The sequence below is a fragment of the Cryptomeria japonica genome, chromosome 2 (assembly GCF_030272615.1).
Source record: "Cryptomeria japonica chromosome 2, Sugi_1.0, whole genome shotgun sequence".
Classification (NCBI taxonomy): Eukaryota; Viridiplantae; Streptophyta; class Pinopsida; order Cupressales; family Cupressaceae; genus Cryptomeria; species Cryptomeria japonica.
Genome location: NC_081406.1, coordinates 671,013,747 through 671,026,923, shown reverse-complemented (window position 1 = coordinate 671,026,923; position 13,177 = coordinate 671,013,747). Strand labels below are relative to the sequence as shown.

Genomic DNA, 13,177 nt, shown 5'->3' with positions numbered 1-13,177 from the left:
ATTGTATGACTACCGGTTGGTAGTCTCAACTTTAGGGTTTCCGGTTGATGTGCTTCAAGCCTGTGTGGCTCAACCGATGATATTGTGTGATGAGTTAGCATTGTAAAGAAGAATACATCGTGTTGCCACGCAAGCCTGTGTGCGTGAAGGATTTTGCATGAGGGAGATTGTTCCTATCTACCTCAGGAATGTGTGAAGTCTGTAAAACAGTGATAACATGTGATGGGTTATCAACCACCATAAAATCGGTGGAAATGGACGATGGAGAATGTCTTGAGTTTGGATCAAGATCTGCTGCATTTAATGTAGTGTGCTCAACAATTAGGATTGAACCGTTTGAATTCCTTAACCTAACAAGTTTAGAGTTTAGGGTTTATGATACAAACCTATCTGTTTTTTCTATAAGGTTGATGTTGTGTCTCTTTTTGAGGTTGTTGGCAAAAGTTGTGTGTGTGTATCCAAGAGAAGGGATACGTGATTCTTGCCAGACCAAAAGGAGATAAGTGATACCTGCAGAGTGTAAGTGCAAAAGGAAAAGAGGAGCCTAAGCGGATCTGCATTGGCATTGAGTGCTGTTACCAGATCATTGTAATACCTGTTGATCTCTAACCACCTCAACAGTTGGAAAATCCCTTAACAGGGTACCCTTAACCGGCTTGCTGAAAATCCTTTAACAGGGTAACTCAGAGCTACTGAGTTCAGAATCCTTTAGCTATTGAGTTCTTGAAATCCTCTAACAAGGTAACCTTTAATAGGGTTTAACCCTTAACGGGGTATTGTAGCCATCCCTTAACCGGGTGATCTCTAATAGGATCGGTTCCTAGCAGAACCTTTTGTAATGTCTCTAACCGGACAAGGCTCTTAACAGAGCGGACTTCTAAAGAGTTAAAAAATAGCTTGTGGGTATTCATCCCCACTGTGGTTTTTCCCAGTTGGGTTTCCACGTGAAAAATATGTGTGTCACGTGTGATGCTTTTATCTTGTGATGCTTTGCTATTGTGTCTCAAGCATATGATGGTTCTGTGTTTTATGCCTGTCAATAAAACATGTTGAGCTAGCTGTTATTATGATCTGATGATAGATTACCTGTTCATGCATAAGGGTGAAATGGTAGTATAGTCTCGAGTTGAGTGAAAAGCTAAGTGAGTAACCGGTTAATGCTTGTCTCAGACATTCTTAGCTTTACCAGTTGCACTCTGTTTCAAACCGGTGTCACTGTCTGCTAGTCATTTGAAGTGTCTGCTGTCAAACCAGTTTTGGACTGTATTTTTGCTTGTACTGATTCACCCCCCCTCTCAATACCGGTTTGGTACTATTCGTTCCTCATTAAGTTATCAACAACATCCACATGCTCAACTAAAACAACACAACAAGACACTAAGCTATGTTGACACAATACTTTTATGATGCAAGATTTACATTATGAACTCGATTACTCCCATTATGTAGGGTACGAGAAACATGGAACCACAAACCACAATGGAGGAACAAATCATGCAGATTGATGAAATAAGTTTTTTCACAATGCCACCAGCCAATAAGCCACGTAGGTTCTCACATGAATACAATGAACAATGCAAGTTTGGGGATATGTCATTAACCCAAATGATCTACCAAAGTAATTTCACTTATGAAACAATGCATTCTCGCAAAGACCAATGCAAATCTCTTTCACCTTAAATGCAACACTCACACAATATAGTTTGTAATGCTCGATCAGAAGTCAATCGACATAAATTAAAGTCAAATCAAATATTGATCACACCATCCAAGAGGTACACATGAGTAATAGGGCCACTAAAAATCCATGCTAAGCAAGAATTATACATTTAGGAGACAATCACACTATTAAACACTCCTTGGCACACACAACGATCTAACTAACCCTTAACCAACTATAGCTTCTCAAATATACCATGCTAGGTCAAACAAGGAAAGAACAATGACTACCACCAAACACATCTACATACTCCAAAATGTATGAAAACCTAATAGATCTCACACACATGGAGAAATACACTTATGATTTATCACTCTCCTCCTCAGGAGACACTCAATCATGGTTATCTACTCTTCCCTAAAAGTTGCAAATGGGCGTAGGAGGTACTCTTTCTCTACCACATGATACTTGGGCTGAATCAAATTGAACTCATTAAATTCAAAATGAGGCACACAAGCATTAGACTGAACAACAAAATCACAACATAAGTATTCACACAACCACGTGCCAAGTATGACAATTACAAGGACAACAACATAACGAAAGATTCCAATGTTGTAACCTAGCTTTGATACTAGATGTAATGCCCCACTAAGGAACCCTTGAGAAAACAAGACAAGAAATCTTGGATTGTTTTTTGGAAATATTTTAGATTAACTTAAGAACTACAATGCCAAAGATATGACACAACATATCACATTTGCATGATAACATGCACACATGCGGTTCAAGAGAGACCATGACACACAAGAACATCTACACAAGACCATACCATTGCATATGCAAGGTGAATATAGTGGAATACTAATGAGTGGACCAATTGCCATGATGAAATGATAGAAGAGAGGAAGAGGAAAGGCAAGTCCTTGATGTTGATTGACACATACGATGACTGCATCCTCTCACAAAATGACACCGAGATAAGATGAGGGAATTGTCAACCTCCAATCCACATCACACTAGGTTGATCGATCATGCTAGAAGGCCCAAGATACCTTAAGGATGATCAACAAGGGATTTTGACCCTTATAAGACTATGCAAGATGATATAAGGCTTCTCTTAGAAAACTAGGCTTCTCCTTAGTCCTAGGTGCAATGATTAGTTTCTTGCGAACACAATCACACAATTTGATGCAATTAACACCATTAAAACTCATTGACAACACACTTGGACCACCTTAGAGGTTCCCTTGACTCTCCAAGACCTAATGACAACATTAGTGAAATCAAAATGCCCTTTTGGGGACCCAAAAAGCTTGCTAGACACTTGTACTAGACAAGGGCACTCATAGAGGATTAGGGTTCCATACCGAGACAAAGGCACACTAGAAGGACACTAGCGCATTGCATTGGAGTCTTTTGGCATGTTGACATGCTCTAGGCATGCTAATGTCCTTGGTAACCAATTTTTCATGCTATCATCCTTCGATCATACTAGTGTCCTAACTATCAGGTGAATTAAAGCTAGGGATTGGTCCCTTGCACACCACAAATGTGTTGGAGCAGACTAAAGATTCTGGTTTGAATTGAGGAACACAAAAATGCCCAAAAAGACTAAAGGATGAAATACGTAAACTCTCCTATACACTAGGCACCACCAATACGTGAAGGAGATAATGGGGAGGGAGGTAACCACCTCCACAACACCTTAAACTCTTGCCCTAAGTTAAAGCATGCAAGAACCAAAAAAGACTAAAGGACGAATTATGTAAACAACTCCCCTATACACTAGGCACCACCAATACGTGAAAGAGATTATGGGGAGGGAGGTAACCACCTCCACAACACCTTAAACTCTTGCCCCAAGTTAAAACATGCAAGAATCAATGACAACACTCTCACATTTGAACACAAGACTTTACTAGATGCTTTGCGTTGCCCTAAATAAACCGAAAATAACTTCAAACAAATCAAATTGCCACATGGAGGTATGAAAACCTCAAGAGGGGACTACAACACCCTCCAAGATGACTCAAGATACCATTAAGTTCATTTTAGATCCCAAAGAAATATTCCTATACTTAAAACCATATTACAACATTGCAACAAAGGAAAGGAATTCATAACATCTCGTACCCGATATCAACATCAACACACATGAAACTACACTAGTTCATATTATTGTCACTTGATTACAACATCCTTCATGCAAAAGACCAATTACACAACATTATTGTTATCACAAAAGCTTGCATCGTTCACTAAGCTATCAACTCAACAACCTTGTGATACATTGGAACTTTCAAGTTGTGGATTACTTGTGACAAAAGTGAACCTGCAGAGAAGATTGGTTCCTATGCTTACTTCTTAAATTCTACTCTAAATTGACATCTTCAAGGAAAAGGGCAAAGAAATGCCTAAACCCATGTTAGAGGCAACATTATTAGAATCACCAACCCAAGTTCCTATCATACATTTACATGATCATTATATGATGCATTAATTACAACCATTGTCATGCATGGTTTACATGATTGGACTACATTTACTTTTCATGTACTATTTTTTCCCTCTTCTACAATTCTGTGTATCTTATAGATGAAACTAATTATATAGGGACATGTCTTATCATACATGCTTTCATGTTGAGTTTTTTAGATAGTTATAGATGCTTGCAAAGATTCATTCTTAGCATGTATAGAAGGAAAATCTACACGATGACACCTTATAGGACCCACTACTCTATATGGACCCTTGATGATATCCTTTAATGTCTAAATATTTACTTTGATTACAATTTTGTGAATATACGTACTTTTAAATGTATGATCATTTTAAGATTCACATACACCTCAAAGTGGGGGTAAAACATAATGATAAAATTTGCATATCCATATTATTTTCCTTTTAGTTTGGTGCTTCTTTTAAGGATAGTGCCTTAATACATTGAGATAGTGACATATGACATATTTTTGTGCAAAGTTAGGTTCCTTTTAGTTTGTAATTGTAGGGACATCTCTATGATCATGTCTATGATCATGAACTAGTCCACCTCTAAATTGAAAATTCAAATTCAAATTTGATCACTCTTGTCTACATAATTATTAAAATAAATGAAATATAGATTATGAAGTGTGTTCCAGAACGTTGAACTGTAGAAATTTAATCAAATCGTTCAATCAGATTTTATTTGGCTGAGGTATTTTATAATACATGTACATAAACATATTTGGCATACTGGATTTTATTTATCAAGAACAATAGATATACTCACGTGACTGAAAGCCAAACGCCGATGGAGAAAAGCCTGAGCTAACGAAAAAATATTTTCGGATAATGAATTATGAATGCATTTTCATTTCCTGTGAATAAATATTTATTGGAAATTCCCTCCGCCATTTTCTCTGCATAATTTTTGTTGCTGCTAACACTGGCCTCTCAGTTCTGTTCTGCATTTTTTCGTTCATTCATAGTGAAGGTATGCGATTTTTTTTTTATACCTACCAAATCGGTTCTCCTCACTTTTATGTTAGACGAAATATATTATTTTAGGTGTAAATACGTTTGTGTTAGGATGTTGTATTTGAGCAATTCAATATTGTCAGGCAATGCAGATTTATTTTTATTTTACTTATTTCTCAATTTATTTGAAAAGCTATGATGTAGCTTATTTACATATTGATTGAGCGCCATGAACCTAGGGCTTCACAATGAGTTGTTTTGAACTCATTAAAAACCAGTATTGCTTGTGCAATCGATCCATGCAGTTTGTTTAAAAAATCTTCTCAAAGCTATGATTTAGTTAATGAACAGATTGATTCAACACCATAAACCCTACTACTTCAAAATGGCTTATTATGAGCTAAATGCAAACCTCTGATGTTTGCTCAAGAAGTGCTCTATGTTAAAACGGGACCGCAACCTAACAAAACGTCGGGATTGAAACAATACTTGAGTGGCCCTGAGTTATATCTTTATATTGTGTGTGAATGCATTGCAATAAGTTCTACCCATGCATCCCTATGCCGCCATCAATGACAAGGGAGCAGTTCTGCACTCATGACATAAAATTCTCCTATATTCTTTTTCAATAAATTTAGGGAGATGAAGTCTCATATATATGAAAATATATGTATATGTACACACATATATATACACATATACTAAGAATATATACATATTAGATATGTATATATATCAGATCCCGTGAACAAGGGATGAGTCCTGGACTTATGACAAGGAACTTTTCCTTCCATATATGTACGTATATACATTAGACCTTGTGAACATGGGATAAATGTTTACAGCTCAGATTGAAAACTTGAGCTATTTTGTATGATTGGTAATATATGACAAAACAAAACTACATAGCGTTTCATATAAAATATACCATGTATATACTATTCCATACTATAACTAAACTATATTGTAAACTTTGCTAGTCTAGTTCAATGACTTTAGGCTTGATAGATTTTGGACTAATTGTCCTATCTTGCTTATTGAACACACCTGTCATTTTGATGAGAAACTTGATTGTTTAGGTGGCTTTGTTTGCATTGCAATGCTCTTGGTGTGGTGAAACCTTGGATGGGTAGCTAGTTGTTTGATAGCCAAACTAGGGGAATGATCCTCTTTGTTTTTGACCAAGAAACTCTACATTTTGCTCACTTTTCCAACCAATTCTTGAAACCTTACCTCAAGCTCTAAACCAAACCATGAAACTCTCAAATTGCCACCATAAGGGTTCCTTTTGACAAGCATTCAATTGTGTCAAGAGCTCTTTGTAGGCCTCCGTGATGCTTTATCTTTCATGTAGTGGAGGCCCAATGATTTCACCATCTCCTTATCCCTAACAAAATTGAGTAGGTTGGAGACAAACATGTAAGAGATATTTGAGTTCATTAAATGCCCCATTGCCACTTCCAAGAAGTTTTCCCCTAGAATTTCTTTGATTGCTGCTTATTCATCTACCTCGAATGACAAATATTTTACCTAGTCTTAAATGTATGATTTCCTTGAAGAAAATCATTGTTGATTTTCCTTGTAAAGGTGGAATTTTGGTTTCATGGTGATCAGAGGGAGAAACAATCTAGAGAAAAAATAAAAATATCTTCCAAAAGTGAGCTCAACTTTTCATAAAATCTCATTTGACCTGTCTTTTTAATTAATAACTACGTCAACTACTAATGTTTCACACGTGAGAAGGGGCGTGCTATGGAAAGGACATGCTTGATCATGAACTTTGAACAATCATTAATAATATACCTTGTGGTGATTAACTCTACCAAACCAAGTCTAGGCCTTGTCACTTTTCCTTCACAACTCTAATGATTAGTTCCTCTGACACATCAATGCCTTGATTGGAAAGAAAATCTGCCACCCCATTCATCTCCCTATAAAAATGTTGAAAGGTGTAGGGTTTGAATTAATCCAAGAATAGTTATGCCTCTTTGAGAATATTTTCAATCTTTTGATTGGCCTATTTTCAATTTTTGAGAGAGAAGCAAATCACCCTAGAATCTCCTTCATCAATCATTGAATCAATGCCACACATGTAAACAGCCTAAAGCCTAAGAATCAATGTGAAGGCTTTTGCTTAATTATTGATTCCATCTCTAAGTCTCTTGGAAGAAACTTTGATAAGCATACCATTGGATTCTTTGAACACACATTTGGCCTTGGTGAGGCTAGGATTTCCTCTAGAGAAGTCATCAAAGTTCAATTTGTAGAGACTAGAAAGAGGTGGAATCCATTTGAACTTCAAGGCTTCCTTCTAATTGTTTACTGCTATGTTGGGATTTTTAAAATCATGAATGTTTGAAGAGAGCATTGAAGTGGGCTTGTCCATGATGATTGGACAAATTATCCTAAATGCCAACATTCTACAACATTCTTCTTATTAAACATCCTAAGTGTCATGCCAGTGACGAATGATATCATTTGCATCGTTAGAATAAAGATGAGATAACCAAGAATCACTTGCACTAGTACAAATAGGGTTAGTATTACTCTGATTTCCATAGGAGACACTTGGAATGTAGATCAAAACATGAACTAGAAGTATGACCTTTTCCGCCACAACGTGAACAAGGAGATTTAAGTATTCTTGGAATAGACTTGGAAGATGAAACAATTAACAATGATGAGGGATAAATTGCACCATTAGAGTTGATTTGAAAATCTCTTTGGAAAAAAGTGACTAGGATAGAGATGGACTTAGCCAACCAAAAGTGTAAATTTCATTCAAATATTTGGGATTAATTGGGAAAAATTTGAAAGAAGAAAAAATATTGGTTTCCCATCTAGCATTGCCGAAAATGATTTTTTATTTTTTGCTTTTTAAACTAGAGTGAGGGTTTGGGGGTAGTGCCCTTGTTGTATTTCCTATCACAATACAAGATGGAGTTGAGGGGCAGAGCTCCAACCACCAAATTAAATTAAAGCCTTCGAGCCCCCTTGTGCTTCCTGTCACAATGCAAGGTGGAGTGGAGGAGTAGAGCTCTTGTCAATAAGCTCAAATTAAACCTTTGAGCCCACACAAACCTTCATGGAACATGCCATTTTTCTTAATTTTATTGCTTTTAACAAGTCTTTAGATGCCTGCAAACCTTCAAAAAATGCTGGTTTTTCATGCTTTTACACTTTTAAGTTTCAATTTCTTATTCTTTTTATCTAATTTTCCCGAGCTTGGTCAAGTATTCCTAACGAGACTTTTTGGGTCCCACTAGTATGGTAGACATGCTGAGTACTTGGGTCATTAAACCGTGGGACTCATTTGTGTTTGTTTGCCTTAGGACTTGCCTGATCTAGGCTAGTCTAGGTGAGTCTTGTAGCTATGTTTCTACTTAAGTAACTTGCCTTTATTTGAAGTTTTCAATATTATGTTGCCGTTCTATAAGGATATTGATTTCAGTTTGAATGAGATCGTTATGCTTGAAAGTTGAGATTTGAACCTTTGGTCTTGGCATGGAAGTGATTTTTAGTTCTGACATTTGCTTAGTTGGTCTTTTCCAAATTTACATATGATTCAATATTTAAAAAAAAAAGAGGCAACCCCAGGTTGCAAGTATTATATTAATTATAAAATGATTTACATTGTTGAGCCTAAGCTCACCATGTCTTTGACAAAATTTACAAAAGTCAGTGCATTATTTCTCTTTTACACTGAAATTCCCTCACAAATACAATTTATACACAGTTAACAATTGGAGATCCAAAACTGATAACCTTAGATTCAAAGGATCTCCCTTCTACCTGTTGCTGGGATAAAATAGACGAACCGATAATCAATAGAAAGTGAAAGTAGACACCCCATATAGACACAGGTTATAGGAGTATTCATTCACATAACACAAATAATAGGAAAAGAAGCAATTAGTCATAGTAATATGTATTGATCTTCATGAAAATACAGAATCTACATACATAAGAAGGCTTGAATGACCTGGAAGCATGAATCAACCTCTGAACATTTAGACCTAACAAGCAAAAGGAAGAAGGTCAATTGATAGAATCTTACATTCAAGGTTAGATACAAAGCATGAATGTGCAAAGTTCCATGTTGAGCCTTGAGTAAATGGCTCCTATTTATACATTCCATGGAAGGAGAAGAGGGAGAAAGAAGGCAGGAAATTGGAAAAGCCAAAGAGCAGCCAAATTATTACTTATCAGAAAATTGGATTTCTTCTTCACAAATCTTTGGAGGACTGAAGATTATCCCTTGCAAGATCTCTGAATATCCTTTGATGTGTGCGCACCACCTCCTAGACTTGCTAGTAGGAAGTCCTGATGTCCTGAATCTGCAAGAAGTGGCCACATCTACTGAATTCATAAGAGGAAGATGGCTGCTGGTTTGATTTTGTAAGATGGGTGGTTGGGTTTTCAACTACATTGCCAACAAGTTGTTTGTCTGAAATCTGATCTATTCTCTATTGTCTTGTATTATAGAGAAGTAGAGATTTTGGCCACTCTCTGCATTAACTTTCTTTCAGCATGGGCTTCTAAGGACTTGTTGAGTTGCTGTGCAAAGTAATGGCTGCCACTGTGTATGCTTCTAGTAGGTAACCAACCATTGCTACTCATGAGGCTCCGAGCCATTGATTTTGTTTATTGGATGGTGGGTGGAGATTTCCAACACTTCCTTTCCTTCTCCCTGTCAGGCTTCATTGACCAATCAAACTTCCATGTAGGATGATGCTCCCAATTATATTTGTCATGGACAAAAGACCTATCCGAGTTGGGGCTTACCATTTAGCAGGATGGACCCATGGTGGGTGCTGAGGGCCAAACAAAGAATTTCACCTCAAGCTTCTTCTATCCATTAGGTTGTGAGATGAATAGTTGGCAGGAGGCCAGAACACAAAGGCATTGTGCTACCGTAGAGCTCTGTGGGCTGTTAGATTGGGGTGATCAATGGTATAGTGAAAATTCCCAAACAAATATGTAGTGAAAATTCACTACAGGCTTAATCAAGAAGACTATAAATATCATATTGCTAACATAAAAATTGTCTTTGTTTTGGGTGAATTGACCGCTAGATTTGGTCGGTACACCTCTAACATAACTGTGATGGTTTACATGTCATGGGTCCCAGCAAATTTCTTCTGTATGGACAGAGATCAGCACTCTGTAAGTGAAGGGAAAGTTGATGTGCTTTTAAAATACTCTGTAATTTGTTGGCATCTTTAGGTCCTTTTAATCGATTCCTTAAAATGTAGTAGTTCTTCTGCTACTGCATTATTCTGGTGATCTTTATTAAGAAACAACAGTTTTGGCTGATAGTTACAAACGTGGTATGTTACTTGCAATGTGCTTCATGGATGGTTATAACTTATAACAAGAGATATTTTTTTGTTCTTGAGTCTCACATATTTATCATAATATATTTATGTTATTCATGCCAAATGTAATGAGTGGTATAGAGTGATACAGAAAAATGTAATTTATTAAAGCAGATAGTACATTCTAGTGAAAATGGCCATTGTCTCGTGGTTTTTTTCATTGATCACAAAGATGACTTCAGTTAGGAGTTTCAATCTCGTTTGCTCTTTTTGTGAGGATGTCTGTAAGCTCAAAATTTTATCCTTAAGGTTTATAGCTTCAATTGTTTGGCTTTTTTGTATATGACACCTTACCATGTGATTTTGCAGATTGTTTATCTCCGTAAATCAATTTCAGGGCATGAGATATGTACAGTGTATCATATACAAGGACTATGCCCAATGTTTCACCGACCAACATCTCGGTATGAAATTTTATTTTCCTTACCTTGCTTTGTTTTCAGTTTGTCTTTGTTCTTGCTCACAAGTGAATCTACATTCCATTTTTCTTTGTTTATATCAAAATATTTTGAAATTTGGACAATTGTCTCTTAGATACTATGACGAGAACATAATATCTAGTAAGAGAGAACTGTATATGAATTCTTAGTGTCAGAATTCCACTTGTCAATTGGTTATGATCCTCTTATTTTACCCAAAGGAGACGGAAGACTTAACTTGAATCGCAATTTTAGAATGTATTGTTTTCCATTAATGCTTATACATATGATGTTGTATAATGCAGACATTTACAGATCAGAAAAAACTAGCCATGTGGGTCAAGAATTGGCCTCAAGAAATGAACATCCAGATAATGGATGGCGATGTTTTCTTTGTTTTGACAATTGGACCATATGGATAGTATTACATATTTTGTATGACATAGTGACACATACTATAAATAAATAAATTAGTAGAGAGTGCCATACAGAGGCTTAATTTAATAATGAGTTGTTTTTGGTGGTTGTACCTAGAGAGTTGCTTTTAATTGATATAACTCTTGTGGTGTGTTCTAGATGAACATCTTATGTTGATCCTTGAGGGATCTCTCTTTGATTTCTCTACAGATTGCTTTGCCTATGTTTAAGGTTCCGGATTGTTTTGCATATGTTTAAGGTCCAACCAATTTCCATAACACCTCCATCCAAAATAATCCAAGTTTTCTGATCCATATCATTTGAATCCTTCCACTGAGTTGAATCTAACACTTGCCATGGAAATTTCAAAATATCCTTGCTATTAGATTTGGATTATTTTCTTCTTCCAGCTGTACACTTACATTGCTCTTTGGAATTATTACCCTTGGATTTGTATCTGTTTCTATGTCCAATTTTTTGTTTTGACTTGCTTGGCCTTCCTAAGCATTTCACATGTAACCCCACTTTTCATTTCAATAAAAATATACCATGGAAGCAGAACTCTTTCAGGGAAAAATTGGCAAATGATTAAAGATTTTTTCAAACTAACGGGATTTAATCAGGAAAAATAAAAAAAATAAAAAAACACAAAAAATAAGAGAATCCACTGATTTTTAAATTTAAAAGCATTTCAATAAATAGAGATATAGAGATCAAATAAAATTGAGCGTTTAGCCCATGAATTGTGGAATACAGTATTTTGTCATTTGTGTTCATAGTGCTGATTATATTGTATTGCATAATGCACACTGCATAATGCTTAAATAATAGCTAGATGATAATAGTTTTTTCAAAATTTCAATTACAATCTACTTTGTGTAAAGTCAACCTACAACTGAGTACAAAGTTCGAAAAAATTAGATGTAGCCGACGACTCTTGCTGCTATGAAGAGAGCTGCACTAGAGTGTTGTAGGTCCTAATGATGAATGTCTTGGCTTAGGGCCTCTCTAAGTTGTTCAACCAGATCACTATCAAGGCTGGTCTTTCTTAGGACGTCAAATTCATCAGGATCAAGAAGGCCATCATCATTTGCAAGTCTCTAAGAATTTGCAGTGATCTCATCAAGATCAATTGGCTGGCCTTCCTTAGTGGTACTCAATTTTTTCCCTATAGAATCTAGGTTTGGCAATTGAAAGTGGAAAAAACAACAACGATCACCAAAATCTAAGCTTCAACTTTCTCTAGCTTCAAGCAAAAGAGCAAACGAGTAAGAAGAATGGAGTTACTATGTCTATCAAGTATTACAGGAGTGAAATCCTTTTGAATCTCTTTGTGCCATCCCCACTAACCCACTATAGAAATGTAGGGGATGGGAGGCCCCCCTGCATCACCTTCCTAGCATATAAAATCGCCAATTCTTGTGTCAAGGGGTTTGCACTTTAAGGGAACTTCCTTCGTTCTTGCTATGGAATGAGTCAATAAGTGCTTCTAGCCTAGAGTTGAATGAGCACCATGTCATCCATCCATTGTTGTGTTAGGCGGTTTTGTTTTTTGGAATGTGTGTTAGAAAACACTCCAAGTACACTCACAAGCAAATGGATTTCATGGCTGGCTGAAAATGTGCATCACCATCCTTCAAAGATTTTTGGCTTCTTAGCCACGAAAGTCCCTTCATAGTGCTTAAAAGCATAAATTATTTCAACATGGTATCATGTAAGATCTACTATAATTTTATGGATTCTACCTAGTTTGAAGGTCTTCCTCCTTTTCACGACAACCATACTTGAGAAAAAGCCGTTACCTACTTGTATATTGGTAGCTTTGCTAAAATTAGATCTAA

The 13,177-nt window shown here is 36.3% G+C and overlaps 1 protein-coding gene across 3 annotated transcripts in view; it reads left to right on the top strand.

Annotated features, from left to right (window-relative positions):
- Positions 1-4,858: 4,858 nt before the first annotated feature.
- Positions 4,859-13,177, top strand: part of LOC131034013 (isoamylase 2, chloroplastic) — a 374,673-nt gene continuing 366,354 nt past the window's right edge. For all 3 annotated transcript variants that reach the window (XM_057965350.2, XM_057965347.2, XM_057965346.2), the window contains exons 1-2: positions 4,859-5,138; positions 10,810-10,904. In XM_057965350.2, the coding sequence (XP_057821333.2) occupies positions 10,848-10,904 (57 nt within the window). In that variant the 5' untranslated portion in view covers positions 4,859-5,138; positions 10,810-10,847. The remainder of the gene's footprint in view (positions 5,139-10,809; positions 10,905-13,177) is intronic.